Here is a 19,060-nt window from a genome sequence, read left to right on the forward strand (position 1 = left end):
AGGATCTTTTCAGCTGCTCTATAGAGCTGTGATCGGGATTGGAAGACCGGGAGTGATTGGTGTGTAAGTGGGGCTCGCTCTGTAAATTATTTACTTTAGTCTCTCTAAACCTCTAGTCTGAGCATTGTGTAAAGGCAGCATAGCCATCATTTTATACATTGACCTCATAGGGCAGGGTCTTCATGACATGTGAGGATCCTCCAATATCCCACCTGGGACACCTCTCCTCTTCTCTCTCTTTCTGACATGTGACATTGACCTCATAGGATAGGGTCTTCATGACATGCAAGGATCTCCGATATACCTTCTAGGACACCTCTCCTCTTTTCTCTCTTTCTGACACGTGATGATGACCTCATAGGATAGGGACTTCATGATGTACAAGGATCTCCGATAGGACAGAAGAGGAGAGGTGTCCCAGAACGTATAACCCATGACGTTGACCTCTTAGGGTAGGGTCTTCATGACATACAAAGTTCCCCAATATCCCACCTGGGACTCCTCTCTTCTTCTTCTGTCCTTCTTCTAACATGTGATGTTGACCTCATAGGGCAGGTCCTTCATGACGTACAAGGATCCCGATATCCCACCTGGGACACCTCTCCTCTTCTGTCCCTCTAACTCATGATGTCTTCTCCACAGATCGGATGTCGTGGTTCTGTGTTTCTCATTGGCCAACCCGTACTCTCTGCGCCATGTCAAGACCATGTGGCTCCCGGAGATCAAACACTTCTGTCCTCGGACTCCCGTGGTGCTGGTCGGATGTCAGCTGGACCTGAGATATGCCGATTTGGATGCTGTCAACCGTGCTCGTCGCCCCTTGGCTAAGTAAGTCATCCTTTTCTGTATATGGCTCTGCATTCAAAAATCTCTTTCTCTTTCATTCATTGACGTACACAGCTCCTGAGTCTTCTTAACCATTGGGTTATACTGCCCCCCCCCCTCCTACATGAGTAGGACACTAGGCAGGAAAAAGCTTGACTACGCCTTTGGGCAGTCCCAGGGGGTATACACCCACACTCAGTTTTTTTTCTGCCTAGTCTGGTGTTAAAGTGGTAGTATACTCATTTTTGTGACTTTTACCTACAGGTAAGCCTATAATAAGGCCTATAATAAGGCTTACCTGTAGGTACAATTAATATCTCCTAAACCTGCACGGTTTAGGAGATATTTGCCCTGCATGCAGCCGCTGATGCTAGCGGCACATGCGCTCTGAAGGTCCGGCGGACCTTCAGAGTTCCACGCCGGCCACTTGCCGGAAAATGACTCCCGCGCATGCGCGGGAGTGCTGTCATTGCGGCTCCAGCCACTCACAGCGCCGGAGCCGCTGAACCCGGAAGAGACGACGAGGGAGCATGTCCGCTCCCACAGCGGTGTCCGGGGGTCCGTGTCGGGGCTTCGTTTTAAGGTAAGTATTTCATACTACCTCATTATGCCTTTGTCTTGCAGGGTTTTTTTTTTTTTTTTCACTATACAACCGCTTTAATGACCTTGTTACTTGCTGGGAATTTTTTCCTATTTTTGTTGTTTTGTTCCTGTGAGAATCTACTATCAACTGCCGGACTGGGCGAGGGACTGGATAATCTAGATCCAGAGGGTCCCCCTAGTCTGGCCAGCAAGCGCGTGTAGACCGCAGCTACGTGCTAGGTCAGCCGTGACATGGAACCACTGGACGGGGGCTGGCCTGCGAGTTAAATGTCTCACGAGAACGCATACGACCTGGCTTCAGCCTGAGCCGCAGCATTTCTCTCTGGCTGACAGCACCCACATTAGAATGGAGCAGTGGTCTGTCCAGAGCGGTGCCCATCCTGTTCATGATATGGTAAGTAGCTGTCCCCCCTCTGCTCCTGGAGGGTTTTGTGGTGGACGTGGGAGATGGTAGGGAGTCACTTGCCCCAGTAGTAGGTATGGGAGGTTATAGGGGGTCACTTGCCCCAGTAGTATGTATGGAAGGTGGTAGGGAGTCACTTGCCCCAGTTGTAGGTATGGGAGGTGGTAGTGGATCACTTGCCCCAGTAGTAGGTATGGGAGGTGGTAGGGAGCCACTTGCCCCAGTAGTAGGTATGGGAGGTGGTAGGGAGCCACTTGCCCCGGTAGTTGGTATGGGAGGTGGTAGGGAGCCACTTGCCCCGGTAGTTGGTATGGGAGGTGGTAGTGGGTCACTTCTCGCAGAACAGTTATGGGGAGTTGTTAAGGGGTCACTTCCCCCAGAACAGGGAAGGGGAGATGGGAGTGGGTCACTTGCCCTAAAAAAAGGTGGAAGGGGGGTCAATTGTGTCAATTGTCCCAGAAAATGGTGGTAGGGGGTCACTTCCCCTGGAGTGTGTACCCTAAATTCCTGTGTGCCATCAAGCTTTTATAAAAGTAGTGATGAAATCTCTCGGCTTTCTTTCATTTCCTTTTATTTTCCCATTTTTCCGTTCTCTAGTAGCGCAAATCAATATTTTCCTCCCCTTCAGGATTTGAAGTATTTGAAAGATGTCTGCCTGTGTTGCATGGTCCTGTGTTGCATGGTCCTGTGTTGCATGGTCCTAAGCTTTTTCCTGGTTTGACGATGATCTCCTTTATTCTAGGCCCATAAAACCCACAGATATTCTTTCTCCGGAGATCGGGCATGAAGTGGCCAAGGAACTGGGGATTCCGTACTATGAGACCAGTGTGGTGGCCCAGTTTGGTGTAAAGGATGTCTTTGATAATGCCATCCGAGCTGCACTCATTTCCCGGAGGCACTTACAGTTTTGGAAATCCCATCTAAAAAAAGTTCAGCGTCCATTACTCCAAGCTCCATTTCTGCCCCCTAAGCCACCTCCCCCCATCATCCACTTGCCTGATCCTCCACAGTGTAGTGGCCAGGGCCCCGCTGCTCTCTTCTCCACCCCTCTGTGTGCCGACGTGGTGTTCCAGCTACAGGATGGGCAGAAGATATTTGCCCACAAAGTCTACTTGGCCACGGCCTGCTCCAAATTCTATGACCTCTTTACCTTGGAGTTGATGCCCATGGATGCGGAGGAGGAGGAGGAGCAGGATCCTTCCAAACATGACCTCTTCAGGGTACCTGGTGGAGCTGTGGCCGGACCTTCCTGGACTAGGAGCATGATGGCAGACTGCAAACACGAGGCCTTAAATGGACAACTTGGAAACCCCCCGTGCTCTTTCAGGACTTCTTCTGATGTTGATGCCACTCAGCTGGGTGAGACGCCTCCCCTTGGTTGGGGTAGGAAGCTGGAAGAGTGGGGTAGAGGGTTTATTGACGTACAAATGAACATTGTCGAAGATCCTCTGACCCAGCGGGAGAGGCCGATGCTGGTGGTGCAGATGGATTCGCTCATTCAGGTGGAACCATTGCGAGCTGTGCTGGAGTACTTGTACACGGGGCACCTAAACCAGTGTAGGGCGGACCTCATGCAGATCGCTACCATAGCCGAAGCCCTAGAAGTCTTCGACCTGCGCATGATGGTGTCCAATCTGCTGAACAAAGAAGGCTTCATGAACCAGGAGATCACCAAAGCCTTTCATGTGCGGAGAGCCAACCGGATCAGAGAATGCCTGAACCGCGGCCTCTTCTCAGGTACTCTACCAAGGGCATTGTAGCTTGTTCTTGGTCTCATCTCTTCTGTAATCCTGTAGTATCTCAGAAGTATTTCAGTACATCCTTTAACCCAGTCATCTTAGTAGTAACAATGTAAACCCAGTGCTTGAATAGCCATGTCTCCATTTTCAGGTTATAATACGTTATAAGTATCTGGGCCAGCCATACAGTACATGGTGGCTACGAATGTTGGATATGTTCCCAAACTGAAGAAAAACACTTGGCTGATGGCCTAAGGCAGGGGTCTCCCATACTTTCTAAACTAAGGGCCAGTTTACTGTGCTTCAGACTTTAGAGGGGCAGACTGTGGCCAGTGGGAGTAAAATAAATATATACCCCTGTGGACAATAGGAATGGTGCTCTCATCATTGTTGTCAGTGGGAGGAATAGTGCCCCATCATTGGTGTCAGTGGAAGGAATAGTGCCCCATCATTGGCGTCAGTGGGAGGAATAGTGCCCTGTCATTGGTGTCAGTGGGAGGAATGGTGCCCCATCATTGGCGTCAGTGGGAGGAATAGTGCCCTGTCATTGGTGTCAGTGGGAGGAATGGTGCCCCATCATTGGTGTCAGTGGAAGGAATAGTGCCCCATCATTGGTGTCAGTGGGAGGAATGGTGCCCCTTCATTGGTGTCAGTGGGATGAATGGTGCCCCATCATTGGTGTCAGTGGGAGGAATGGTGCCCCTTCATTGGTGTCTATGGGATGAATGGTGTCCCATCATTGGTGTCTATGGGATGAATGGTGTCCCATCATTGGTGTCTGTAGGATGAATGGTGCCCCGTCATTGGTGTCTGTGGGAGGAATGGTGCCCCGTCATTGGTGTCTGTGGGGTGAATGGTGCCCCGTCATTGGTGTCTGTGGGAGGAATGGTGCCCCGTCATTGGTGCCTGTGGGATGAATGGTGCCCCGTCATTGGTGTCTGTGGGGTGAATGGTGCCCCGTCATTGGTGTCTGTGGGAGGAATGGTGCCCCGTCATTGGTGCCTGTGGGATGAATGGTGCCCCGTCATTGGTGTCTGTGGGGTGAATGGTGCCCCGTCATAGGTGTCTGTGGGAGGAATGGTGCCCCGTCATTGGTGTCTGTGGGGTGAATGGTGCCCCGTCATAGGTGTCTGTGGGAGGAATGGTGCCCCGTCATTGGTGCCTGTTGGGTGAATTGTGCCCTGTCATTGGTGCCTGTGTCGTGAATGGTGCCCCGTCATTGGTGTCTGTGGGGTGAATGGTGCCCCGTCATTGGTGTCTGTTGGGTGAATGGTGCCCTGTCATTGGTGCCTGTGTCATGAATGGTGCCCCGTCATTGGTGCCTGTGGCGTGAATAATGCCCCGTCATTGGTGTCTGTGGGATGAATGTGGTCCCGTTATTGGTGTCTGTGGGGTGAATGGTGCCCCGTCATTGGTGTCTGTGGGGTGAATGGTGCCCCGTCATTGGTGTCTGTGGGATGAATGGTGCCCCGTCATTGGTGTCTGTGGGGTGAATGGTGCCCCGTCATTGGTGTCTGTGGGATGAATGGTGCCCCGTCATGGGTGTCCGTGAGAGGATTAGTGCCTCATCGCTGGTGTGAGAAGTAGTGCTGCCTCATATCATTGGGATGAAAAGGGTCCGAATAAAGGCAAGGAAAGGGTCGCAGTTTGGAGAGCCCTGGTGTAAGGTCTTCAATATTACAGAACAAGTCCATTAACATACACAGGCTGCACACTGCTACTTTTGCTTCTTTTTGTTTCTTTTCAACAAGATTTATTGTACAATGCTCATTGAAACTTCTGCACTGACGCATTTCACTTTTGATCAGGGCTTAGTCATGGCGGAGTGTAGCCTGTGTGTATGTTGCTGTTGTACTTTGGGAAGAGAAGGTTCCTGTAGTTGGCATTGACCGTGAGTGCAGCTATGAGTCTGCCTTGACCATTACTGTCTTTATGTGCATCCAGTGTGCAGTTGAATAGATAGATCTATTAGTGGTGCAGTGGAACAAGGACCTGTAGCTACTTGGATATGGTCTGCATTGAGGAGGTCTAGTAAAAGTTAGACCATGTTGCCTATCGGTGGCCATGCTGCCCAGTTCCCTTCATTATGTCTTCCCCTATATCGCTTTTGGAATCTCCAACCTCTGTTATCGTTTCTGGTCTTTCTCTCCTCCTCCATAGATGTCCTGTTTACAGTGGATGATGGCTCGGTTCCGGCCCACAAGCCTCTGCTGATTGCCAACTGTGACTGGATGGTGGCATTGTTCCGAGGCTCCTTCCGAGAGAGCTTCACACCAGGGGTAAGTGATTGTTTGCTGGTAGCAAAGAAAGAGTGTGTCTTAAATGGGAAAGGGTCACGGGCCGAATGAATTTGTGGAATTGCATCAACAGAGTATAAAGAGCCGTGAATTCCCTTAAAGATTCTGTGGGGTTGGAGTAACCTTTAGTCCTTGGAACCCAATAGAGGTTGGAGTAACCTTGAGTCCTGGGAACCCAAGAGAGGTTGGAGTAACCTTGAGTCCTGGGAACCCGATAGAGGTTGGAGTAACCTTGAGTCCTGGGAACCCGCTAGAGGTTGGAGTAACCTTGAGTCCTGGGAACCCAAGAGAGGTTGGAGTAACCTTGAGTCCTGGGAACCCGATAGAGGTTGGAGTAACCTTGAGTCCTGGGAACCCAATAGAGGTTGGAGTAACCTTGAGTCCTGGGAACCCGATAGAGGTTGGAGTAACCTTGAGTCCTGGGAACCCAATAGAGGTTGAAGTAACCTTGAGTCCTGGGAACCCAATAGAGGTTGGAGTAACCTTGAGTCCTGGGAACCCAATAGAGGTTGGAGTAACCTTGAGTCCTGGGAACCCGATAGAGGTTGGAGTAACCTTGAGTCCTGGGAACCCAATAGAGGTTGGAGTAGCCTTTGAGTCCTGGGAACCCGATAGAGGTTGGAGTAACCTTGAGTCCTGGGAACCCGATAGAGGTTGGAGTAACCTTGAGTCCTGGGAACCCAATAGAGATATTATAGCTTCCCTTCCCTCTAGTAATGATGTTGTGGAATGTCTGGAGGCAGATGAACTGGGGAAACTGACAGCATATCCCACCTTTTGGTTCTTTTAGATAGACTGTGGACTAAAACAAAGCAACATTTATAATACGCAGGATACACTAGACCGTCCCGAATCCTTAACAATTATAACTTTGCTGAATTGTCTAAATTGGAGGGTTTCTCTGCTTGGTCTGAACATGGCTTGCGATATGTTCCACAATTATACGAGGGCACAATATTGAAAGACTTTCAATCGCTTAGGGCAGAATTTGGACTCCCAAACGTCTTGTTCTTTCAGTATTTGCATATCTCCATTCAGACGAGGATCTCTTGTTGGACCCTGTCTGACCCGGTGGTACTGAGCAGGCTTTTGGGAGCGTCTGCTAAAAGGGGTCTCATTGCCTCCCTATACAGCTCTTTTTTGACACGCGTCTCTAAAGCAATGTCATTGGCATGCAGGAAGGGGTGGGAGGAGGATATCGGTCATATCTCTATTGATGAATGGTCTACCATTTTGGATAATGTCCTTGGAGTCTCTCCCTCCTCCACCCAGAAGCTTACACAGCTATTAATTTTGCACCATACGTATCCTACCCCTCTTCGATTACATAAATGGCAGAGGAGGGATTCCCCGCTATGTCCCCGGTGTAAGATCCATAACGGTACATTCTTACACATCTTATGGAAATGCCCTAAGCTTACTCAATAATGGACAACGATAATATCCTTTGTTAACAACACATGGAATATTACTCTTCCCCTTGACCCTAAATTATGTTTACTGGGCTGTTTGGATGAAGAGATCTATCCTCCTCACACGCAGCTAGCGATTGTTCCTAGCTAGGAAACTTCTAGCAAGGAAGAGGCTCTCCCCTTCCCCTCCCAGTGATTCTGAGGGGGTTGGGGAGGTGAACGCGACGCTCCTCCGGGAGCATCTTACCTACCAGAATAGAAGAAGCGCTAGGAAATTTGAACGTATATGGAAAGCCTGGTTGGATGTCCCGGGGTTGGCCCCGGTACAGCTAGTCTCTACTTGAATTCTTGGAGGAATGACCTCCTCAGCTCAAGGGACACAATGACCCTTCTGGTCATTAAACAGAGATCCAGTCATTGAGAACAATTAAAAAATGATGCTACGATTAATCACCCTCACGGGGACAAGGGTGCAGGAGATCGCTCACGCAGAGGCAACTTGTTCTGGTGTTTTTTGTTTTGGTTTGCTCCAGTTTCAGAAGCGAAGTTAGTTATAACCTTTTACACAGGTACAGTGCCTTGCGAAAGTATTCACCCCCCTTGAACTTTGCGACCTTTTGCCACATTTCAGGCTTCAAACATAAAGATATAAAACTGTAATTTTTTTGTGAAGAAACAACAAGTGGGACACAATCATGAAGTGGAATGAAATTTATTGGATATTTCAAACTTTGTTACCAAATAAAAAACTGAAAAATTGGGCGTGCAAAATGATTCAGCCCCTTAACTTTCAGTGCAGCAAACTCTCTCCAGAAGTTCAGTGAGGATCTCTGAATGATCCAATGTTGACCTAAATGACTAATGATGATAAATAGAATCCACCTGTGTGTAATCAAGTCTCCGTATAAATGCACCTGCACTGTGATAGTCTCAGAGGTCCGTTTAAAGCGCAGAGAGCATCATGAAGAACAAGGAACACACCAGGCAGGTCCGAGATACTGTTGTGGAGAAGTTTAAAGCCGGATTTGGATACAAAAAGATTTCCCAAGCTTTAAACATCCCAAGGAGCACTGTGCAAGCGATAATATTGAAATGGAAGGAGTATCAGACCACTGCAAATCTACGAAGACCTGGCCGTCCCTCTAAACTTTCAGCTCATACAAGGAGAAGACTGATCAGAGATGCAGCCAAGAGGCCCATGATCACTCTGGATGAACTGCAGAGATCTACAGCTGAGGTGGGAGACTCTGTCCATAGGACAACAATCAGTCGTATACTGCACAAATCTGCCCTTTATGGAAGAGTGGCAAGAAGAAAGCCATTTCTTAAAGATATCCATAAAAAGTGTTGTTTAAAGTTTGCCACAAGCCACCTGGGAGACACCAAACATGTGGAAGAAGGTGCTCTGCTCAGATGAAACCAAAATCAAACTTTTTGACAACAATGTAAAACGTTATGTTTGGCGTAAAAGCAACACAGCTCATCACCCTGAACACACCACCCCCACTGTGAAACATGGTGGTGGCAGCATCATGGTTTGGGCCTGCTTTTCTTCAGCAGGGACAGGGAAGATGGTTAAAATTGATGGGAAGATGGATGGAGCCAAATACAGGACCATTCTGGAAGAAAACCTGATGGAGTCTGCAAAAGACCTGAGACTGGGACGGAGATTTGTCTTCCAACAAGACAATGATCCAAAACATAAAGCAAAATCTACAATGGAATGGTTCACAAATAAACATATCCAGGTGTTAGAATGGCCAAGTCAAAGTCCAGACCTGAATCCAATCGAGAATCTGTGGAAAGAACTGAAAACTGCTGTTCACAAACGCTCTCCATCCAACCTCACTGAGCTCCAGCTGTTTTGCAAGGAGGAATGGGCAAAAATTTCAGTCTCTCGATGTGCAAAACTGATAGAGACATACCCCAAGCCACTTACAGCTGTAATCGCAGCAAAAGGTGGCGCTACAAAGTATTAACTTAAGGGGGCTGAATAATTTTGCACGCCCAATTTTTCAATTTTTTATTTGTTAAAAAAGTTTGAAATATCCAATAAATTTCATTCCACTTCATGATTGTGTCCCACTTGTTGTTGATTCTTCACAAAAAATTACAGTTTTATATCTTTATGTTTGAAGCCTGAAATGTGGCAAAAGGTCGCAAAGTTCAAGGGGGCCAAATACTTTCGCAAGGCACTGTATATACTATGTTATGTTTCTATGCTTAGATGATGTAGCCTACTTGCTTGGTAATGTGCAGAATATGAATCTATGTACCTACACACGAACTTAGGCTTGATGGCTTATTGTTTGATGACCACGTATTTGTTTTGTGTCTATTGCACTCCTTTCGTTGTACCATTTATTTTCTTCAATAAAAAAGATTCTGTGGAGTCCTGTGAGCGGTCAACATTTCTAGTCATGATATCTCCAGCTGTCCTTTACCACTTTCCCTCCAGGGCAATGCTTTCATTTTTTATTCACAAGTGTTAAAAATCAGAATTTTTGGCTTCAAAATTACTTTAGAAAGCCCCGGAACATTCTCTATTTTCTGAATGCCAAAGGATATGACCCTCTTAAATGAGAAGTCCTATAGCGTTTGAGATTGGCGGACTTCAGTCAGCGGATCTATAGTATCACCACTTCCTTTCACTATACATATCACCGCCCGTTCAGGAGAGTACACCTGAGGAATTAAAGAAGAGGCGAAACACTCCACATATTGTAAAATCACTTAATTTTATTAAAATATGTAAATATTGCTCCACATAAATGTAAAAAACAACCACAGCGCTGTACAGAAAAAAAAAATTCTTGAGAAGGTACTGGGATCACTTTCTGGTTCTCTAATGCATGGTGACATCATTGGAGTCAGCTCCGCCCTACACGTTTCGTCAGATATGGCAGCATCAGGAACTTGAGCCGTAACGTTTAGGATGGAAAATATAAATTTATTTTTTATTTTTAATAAACCAGAGTTTAGTGTCACTTTGAAACCTGTAAATGAGAGACTTTAGTTATCATCAATGCCCAATATGTCCTGTGCAGTTGTTCACATACATGTGAGTGCGTGCGTGCCCTATGCATGCACTTGCATTCATATGAGTGACCCTCCCTGAATTTTACACTTTTATTTTCATATGCATTTTTAAGTGCTTTCACAAGGAGGCCAACAAGCTCCCTATGTGATGGCATTGGGCAGGTGACAGGTTCTCTTTTTGGAGACATCAGGGGTCTATTAGATCACTGATGTCTCCCCTGCCCCCTCTGCTCCAGACAAACGAGAACAGCACTGTGCTTGGTCCACTGTCTAAACCAGCTTTTCAGGTGGGATTTTGACAGCAGTGAACCTGGAAATGCTCAGAGATGAGCGCTTCTGGGTTCACAATCTGCAGAGAAGCTCAGGAAAGAAATGGCCGCCAATCTCCTCCCTCCCACTATCCTGACAGCTGTTAACCTGGACCTAGAAGGAGCAGGAGAGCCCGGGAATCATGGAGAAGAGGGATCTATTGAGGGAGGGGTGTGCAACCCGCTCTGCAGCTCCTCAGGTCATTATTACTGAAAAGCCAGGAACCTCCAGAACAAAATTGAAACCAGCTCATGCCTGCTAATGCAGTGTGTGAGGAGCTCGCAGAGTGTGAGGAGCTCGCAGAGTGTGAGGAGCTCGCAGAGTGTGAGGAGCTCGCAGAGTGTGAGGAGCTCGCAGAGTGTGAGGAGCTCGCAGAGTGTGAGGAGCTCGCAGAGTGTGAGGAGCTCGCAGAGTGTGAGGAGCTCGCAGTGTGCAGTTAAATCATAGTCAGCAGTTTTGGTTCAGGAGAGGAACCTGTACAACTGTGCAAGACTGAAGGGTAGGCCGGAGGTAGGTTCTAAAGAGCCCTTGGTGGACTGAGATGGCAAAGCTGAGGATAGAACTGACCAGAATTTCCTCCCGACCTTTATCTTGGATCGTTTGTCTGATATCCATCTCACTGATGTAAGTCTCCATGACCGCTCAAGGACTCCTACGGGCTTATCTCCGGTGAAATAAATAGATGTAAAGTGAGGAGTTTTCCAGGCCAGCAGTCCCATTAGCAAAAGAACTTGGGTTCATACAAAGTGTAACACGGCTCTTAAAGTGGAACTTTGTAATCTTGTTGGAAGATCAGATACGGAGAGTCTTGGTTTCTCTCAGTGCAGATCAGTTTTCTGTCTGCGGTAGCATGTCACAGGCAGAGGGTATTCTATCATGGAACAGTGGAGGGGGGGGGGGTGTGTGTAGGCCGCAGATCACGGTATGGACAGGGGGTGTTCTATGATAGAAAAGTAAGCTGTGTAGGTTGGAGGTCACAATATGGGAAGAGGGTGTTCTATTATGGAACAGTAGGAGGTGTAGTCCAGAGGTCATGGTATGGGCAGAGGGTGTTCTATGATGGAACAGTGGAAGGTGGCAGGGTGGAGTCCATTGTATGGGCAGAGGGTGTTCTATGATGGAACAGTAGGAGGTGCAGGGTGGAGTCCATGGTATGGGAAGAGGGTGTTCTATGATGGAACAGTAGAAGGTGTAGGGTGGAGTCCATTGTATGGGCAGAGGGTGTTCTATGATGGAACAGTAGAAGGTGCAGGTTGAAGGTCATGGTATGGGAAGAGGGTGTTCTATGATGGAACAGTAGAAGGTGCAGGGTGGAGTCCATGGTATGGGCAGAGGGTGTTCTATTATGGAACAGTAGGAGGTGTAGTCCAGAGGTCATGGTATGGGCAAAGAGTGTTCTATGATGGAACAGTAGGAGGTGCAGGGTGGAGTCCATGGTATGGGAAGAGGGTGTTCTATGATGGAACAGTAGGAGGTGCAGGGTGGAGTCCATGCAATGGGAAGAGGGTGTTCTATGATGGAACAGTAGGAGGTGTCGGTTGGAGGTCATTCTTTGGGCAGAGGGTTTTTTATGATGGAAAAGGTGGAGGCCAGAGGTCATGGTTTGGGCAGAGGGTGTTCCATGACAGAACAGTAGGAGGTGTAGGTTGGACATCATGGTACAGAGGTGTAGGGCAGGATGGAACTATGATGGGACAGTAGGGGTGTTGGCCAGAGGTCATGGTTTGGGCAGAAAGTGTTCTATGATGGAACAGTAAAGGGTGTAGGCTGTAGATAACGGTATAGGCAGAGGATGTTCTATGACGAAACAGTAGAGGGTGGAGGTCACGATATTTGGCCAATAGTGTTCTATAATTGAACAGTAGAAGGTGTATGTTGGAGATCATGGTATGGGCAGAGGGTGTTCTATGATGGAACAGTAGAAGGTGTATGTTGGAGATCATGGTATGGGCAGAGGGTGTTCTATGACGGAACAGTAGAAGGTGTATGTTGGAGATCATGGTATGGGCAGAGGGTGTGATGGAACAGTAGAAGGTGTATGTTGGAGATCATGGTATGGGCAGAGGGTGTGATGGAACAGTAGGAGGTGAAGGCTGGATGTCATCACGGAGATGTTGAATGATGAGCAGCTAATATCGGTGAATGTAATTCTCTGCTCTGTCCCACAGGTCTCTCTACCCGGCACTTCCACTTCCTGCCTGCGTGCCGTCCTGGAGTATCTCTACCTGGGCCACTTCTCTCCGGGGCCCCAACTCGGCTCTATGGAGCTTTTGGTGCTGAGCAACCGGCTTTGTCTTCCCCACTTACAGGCCCTGACCGGTGAGGCAATATCTTGGCTGCTACCTCATGTATAGACCTTTTTTATTTCAGAGATTTGAGCATGTAAACTGCAGAGCAGAGTATTTTAGGAGAGAAGAGTTATAGAGGAAGGAGCAGAGTCCTCCAGCAGAGCAGAGTAGTTCAGGAGAGAAGAGTTGGTTAGAGGAAGGAGCAGAGTCCTTCAGCAGAGCAGAGCAGAGTAGTTCAGGAGAGGAGAGTTATAGAGGAAGGAGCAGAGTCCTCTAGCAGAGCAGAGTATTTCAGGAGAGAAGAGTTATAGAGGAAGGAGCAGAGTTCTCAAGCAGAGCAGAGTAATTCAGGAGAGAAGAGTTGGTTAGAGGAAGGAGCAGAGTCCTCCAGCAGAGCAGAGTAGTTCAGGAGAGGAGAGTTATAGAGGAAGGAGCAGAGTCCTCCAGCAGCTCAGGTGTGTCAGGAGGGAGGAGTTTCTCCTGCTAAGAGTCTGAAGCTGCTCCAGGTGATCTGTGTGAGAGGGGAGGGTGGTGAAATCTATCCCAGCCCTCCTGGCTCATTCCTGAGGAAGCCCTGGAGGCCAGTGGGGCCTCTCCTGCCGGGAGCTCCCAGCCATACCCTGGGCTGATGGATGGACATGGCTGGTGATCTCTCTGCCCCTGTACAAGCCATGGCTAGTGATCTCTCTGCCCCTGTACAAGCCATGGCTGGTGATCTCTCTGCCCCTGTACAAGCCATGGCTGGTGATCTCTCTGCCCCTGTACAAGCCATGGCTGGTGATCTCTCTGCCCCTGTACAAGCCATGGCTGGTGATCTCTCTGCCCCTGTACAAGCCATGGCTGGTGATCTCTCTGCCCCTGTACAAGCCATGGCTGGTGATCTCTCTGCCCCTGTACAAGCCATGGCTGGTGATCTCTCTGCCCCTGTACAAGCCATGGCTGGTGATCTCTCCTGCCCCTGTACAAGCCATGACTGGTGATCTCTCTGCCCCTGTACAAGCCATGGCTGGTGATCTCTCTGCCCCTGTACAAGCCATGGCTGGTGATCTCTCTGCCCCTGTACAAGCCATGGCTGGTGATCTCTCTGCCCCTGTACAAGCCATGACTAGTGATCTCTCTGCCCCTGTACAAGCCATGGCTGGTGGAGTTATTAAGCCAGGGCTGCAGTCAAAGAGGAACTCGGCTTCCAAGCATGGTTTTCCACCACAAGCTGCCACTTTGAGCACCCCTGGATCTGGTCTTGGGTCTCTGGCTTCTGCTGGGGGTCCAAGGCGTAATGTAGTCATTTTTTAAACGGTAGATATGCTTTTGGAGATGGGTTTTGGGGCAGAAGACCTCTATGCCCTAATACATGTAGCTGGGAGCCGGGAGTACACAATCAGCTTCACCAGGCCGGAGGGTCTTGACCTGTTCTGGGAAGGATATGAGGCTCGGCGCAGGTCAAGGCCTGAATGGGAAGGTCTGGCACCAGTTGCTGTTTCACAAAGGTCAACAGTGAAAAAGATAACCATCATCCTCACTAATGAGAGTGTTCCTGTTGGGGAACTAGAGGTCTGGTTAAAGAATTATGCTGAGGTTTTGACAAAGCCGGATAAAATCTTTGACGTACGTAGTTCTGGACCGGGGGTTGGCCGGTAACGGTCAGGTTGGCCAGGGACGGGAATGTTGTCTGTCACCTGCCCTCCTCAGCTTTTATCGGGAGGGATAGGATGACTGTCTTCTATCTGGGTCAGCCAAAGCTGTGTCACCGCTGTAGAGAAAAGGGGCATTTTAGCTCCTCCTGTTCGGGGACAGGGTCATGTGGCCAAGGACTGCACCCAGATGATAAGGTGCAACCTGTGCCTGCGCCTTGGCCACCCCTACAGCCGATGTCTTGAGGCTTGGCACAATATGGAAAAAGAGGTATTAGATGAGCTGTTGAGACTGGACGGGATGGAGGATGAGGCCCCTGGTGTACCATCCTCCTCTGCGGTGACTGACCCCCCTGGTCCTGTTCAAGATCCCTCCCCAGTCCCTGTGCCCACCCCTCCTGTATCTGTAAGTATTCCTTCTGCGTCCCCCCCCAGCCTACTCTACCTGCTCCTTTTGTGTCAGAACCTCCAAGTCTGTGCCCCCCGAGTCAGTTATTCCCCATGAGTCTTCCCCTTCTAAGGCTGACATAAAGGAAGCCCCCCCCCACCACCTCCACCAGAAGTGGTAGAGGGTACCAAAAAGGGTGCTGCTGCCTCTTCTGTAAAGAAGTCTATGAAGACTTCCAAGAAAAAAGCAAGAGATGAAAACCTGGAGGAGAGAAGGAAGGTTGTGAGGTGGAAGAGACAGACGGTGAGGACGGAACAGGGACAGGAAGCCTCAGTGTCTGTCCCCAACCGGTATAGGACTTCTGCTTGGGATATCTCCTCATCTGGGGATTCTTCTGAGCAGAATTCAGAAATTGAAATGGAGTTGGAGGAGGCTTCAAGAAAGAGAGAGGCTTCTGGTGATGAGCAGCAGAGGGGAGCTAAGAAGCAATCCACCCAATAACCCAAATGGCGGTTCCCCCTCCGTTAAAAGTGGTGACAATAAATGTCGCCAGCATTAAGTCGGTAAGAGCTCGTTCTATGGCCTTCTTTTTGTTCAGCCAATTAGATGCTGAAATGTTATTTTTGCAGGAGACTAGGCTCACCTCCTTGGCAGATATTCATATGGCCAAGAGAGAGTGGAGGTATGGTCCATCTTACTGGTCTCTTGCGGCCGAGCCTTACGGCGGGGTGGCGGTGTTGTTTAAAACCGGCATGGTAACTGTCCGGCGGGTTATTGAGGTGGAGATTGGGAGATGTATGGTCTTAGACGTTCTTGTGGGAGGGCAGGACCTGCGCCTAATTAATATTTATGGGCCGCACACAAAGTGGGACAGGAAATGCCTTTTTACAAGGATCAAGCCATTTCTTTTTACATCCCGGCAAGTGGTTTTTGGAGGTGACTTTAATACTGTGACTAACCTGTAGTGTAAAGTAGTGAGTGTACAGCTTGTATAACAGTGTAAATTTGCTGTCCCCTCAAAATAACTCAACACACAGCCATTAATGTCTAAACCACTGGCAACAAAAGTCAGTACACCCCTAAGTGACAATCTCCAAATTAGGCCCAATTAGCCATTTTCCCTCCCCGGTGTCATGTGACTCGTTAGTGTTACAAGGTCTCAGGTGTGAATGGGGATCAGGTGTGTTAGATTTGGTGTTATCGCTCTCACTCTCTCATACTGGTCACTGGAAGTTCAACATGGCACCTCATGGCAAAGAACTCTCTGAGGATCTGAAAAAAAGAATTGTTGCTCTGCATAAAGATGGCCTAGAATATAAGAAGATTGCCAAGACCCTGAAACTGATCTGCAGCACGGTGGCCAAGACCATACAGCGGTTTACCAGGACAGGTTCCACTCAGAACAGACCTCACCATGGTCCACCATAGAAGTTGAGTGCCGTGCTCAGCGTCATATCCAGAGGTTGAAGGGGTGGGGGAGGGGTCAGCCTGTCAGTGCTCAGACCATACGCCGCACACTGCATCAAATTGGTCTGCATGGCTGTCATCCCAGAAGGAAGCCTCTTCTAAAGATGATGGACAAGAAAGCCCACAAACAGTTTACTGAAGACAAGCAGACTAAGGACATGGATTACTGGAACCATCTCCTGTGCTCTGATGAGACCAAGATAAACTTATTTGGTAATCAGGTGAGGAGTACAAAGACAAGTGTGTCTTCCTACAGTCAGGCATGGTGGTGGGAGTGTCATGGTCTGGGGCTGCATGAGTGCTGCCGGCACTGGGGAGCTACAGTTCATTGAGGGAACTATGAATGCCAACATGTACTGTGACATACTGAAGCAGAGCATGATCCCCTCCCTTCAGAGACTGGTGAACTCCATGCCCAAGAGGGTTAAGGCAGTGCTGGAAAATAATGGTGGCCACACAAAATATTGACACTTTGGGGCCAATTTGGACATTGTCACTTAGGGGTGTACTCACTTTTGTTGCCAGCGGTTTAGACATTAATGGCTGTGTGTTGAGTTATTTTGAGGGGACAGTAAATTTTCACTGTTATACAAGCTGTACACTCACTACTTTACATTGTAGCAAAGTCTCATTTCTTCAGTGTTGTCACATGAAAAGATAGAATAAAATGTGAGGGGTGTACTTACTTTTGTGCGATTATGTATGTATATGTTATATATACTGAACATGGATGTGTGTTCCTTTGTTTTCTGTTGAAGTATTGTACTATGGTTTTTATTTTTTACCTTTTTTGTATAAAATTTGTTGCTTGATTCTTTTCAATAAAGGATCAGCAGAGCCCCCCAGCAGTGCAGAGTATTTCAGGACAGGAGAATTTGGTTGGGGTTATTGTGCATTGCTGTGTGGGGTTGCAATGCTCTGCAGTGTTGTTTGGGGTGGTAATACTCTGCAGCCCTCTGTATATGTTGGTCCCTCCAGCAGATCGCAGGGTGTTGGGGGTGTTGTGTTCCAGTTTGCATTGTCCTCTATAGATTATCTATATGACCTCCAGACTTCATCATGTACGATCAATACAGACCCTTCAGCGGCTATTGCCGGGCCCCTCCTCCGCTCCTCATACATGGAGATATACAGAGCATCCGAAAAGTATTCACAGAGCTTCACTTCTTCCACATTTTATCTTACAGCCGCATTCCAACATGGATTAAATTAATTATTTTCCCCAAAATTCTACAAACCCCTCCCCCATAATGACAACGTGAGAGAAGTTTGTTTGAAATCTTTACAAATTTATTAAAAATAAAAAACTCCCATGTACATAAGTATTCATACCCTTTGCCGTGTACATAAGTATTCACCCCCTTTGCTCAATACTTTGGTGAAGCTCCTTTGGCACCAATTCCAGCCTCCAGTATTTCTGAGTATGATGCTACAAGCTTGGCACTCCTATTTTTGGGAAGTTTCTCCCATTCTTCTTTGCAGGACCTCTCAGGCTCCATCAGGTTGGATGGGGGAGGGTCGGTGCTCAGCAATTTTCAGATCTCTCCAGAGATGTTCAATCGGGTTCAAGTCTGGGCTCTGGCTGGGCCACTCAGGGACATTCACAGAGTTGTCCTGTAGTCACTCCTTTGTTATCTTGGCTGTGTGCTTAGGGTCGTTGTCCTGTTGGAAGATGAACCTTCACCCCAGTCTGAGGTCCAGAGCGCTCTGGAGGAGGTTTTCATCAAGGATGTCTCTGTACATTGCTGCATTCATCTTTCCCTCCATCCTGACTAGTCTCCTGCCGCTGAAAAACATCCCCACAGTATGATGCTGCCACCACCATGCTTCACAGTAGGGATGGTATTGGCCAGGTGATGGGCGGTGCCTGGTTTTCTCCAAACATGACGCTTGCCATTCAGGCCAAAGAGTTGAATCTTTGTTCCATCAGAGCAGAGAATTTTGTTTCTCATGGTCTGAGAGTCCTTCAGGTGCCTTTTAGCAAACTCCAGGTGGGCTGTCATGTGACTTTTACTGAGGAGTGGCTTCCGTCTGACCACACCCATACAGGTCTGATTGGTGGAGTGCTGCAGAGATGGTTGTTCTTCTGGAAGGTTCTCCTCTCTCCACAGAGAAACGCTGGAGCTCTGTCAGAGTGACCATCGGGTTCTTGGTCACCTCCCTGACTAAGGCCCCCCTCCCCCGATCGCTCAGTTTGGCCGGGCGGCCGCTCTAGGAAGAGTCCTGGTGGTTCCAAACTTCTTCCATTTACAGATGATGGAGGCCACTGTGCTCATTGGGACCTTCAATGCTGCAGAAATGTTTCTGTACCCTTCCCCCGATCTGTGCCTCCATACAATCCTGTCTCCGAGGTCTACAGACAATTCCTTGGACCTCATGGCTTGGTTTGTGCTCTGACATGCACTGTTACCTGTGGGACCTTCTATAGACAGGTGTGTGCCTTTCCAAATCATCTCCAATCAACTGAATTTACCACAGGTGGACTCCAATCAAGTTGTAGAAAGATCTCAAGGATGATCAGTGGAGACAGGAGGCACCTGAGCTCAATTGTGAGTGTCATGGCAAAGGGGGTGAATACTTATGTACATGGGATTTATTTCCTTTTTTATTTTTAATAAATTTGCAAAGATTTCAAACAAACTTCTCTCCTCTTCTGTTT

At 48.3% G+C, this 19,060-nt stretch overlaps 1 protein-coding gene across 1 annotated transcript in view; it reads left to right on the plus strand.

Moving 5' to 3' along the window:
• The window catches only part of LOC309552474 (rho-related BTB domain-containing protein 2-like), a 35,499-nt gene that overhangs the window by 12,844 nt on the left and 3,595 nt on the right, over positions 1-19,060 (plus strand). The window contains exons 3-6 of the mRNA XM_082253443.1: positions 643-828; positions 2,574-3,568; positions 5,731-5,849; positions 12,796-12,975. Of these exons, the coding sequence (XP_082109569.1) occupies positions 643-828; positions 2,574-3,568; positions 5,731-5,849; positions 12,796-12,975 (1,480 nt within the window). The remainder of the gene's footprint in view (positions 1-642; positions 829-2,573; positions 3,569-5,730; positions 5,850-12,795; positions 12,976-19,060) is intronic.

Source organism: Pelophylax lessonae (assembly GCF_965119305.1).
Source record: "Pelophylax lessonae genome assembly, chromosome: 1".
Classification (NCBI taxonomy): Eukaryota; Metazoa; Chordata; class Amphibia; order Anura; family Ranidae; genus Pelophylax; species Pelophylax lessonae.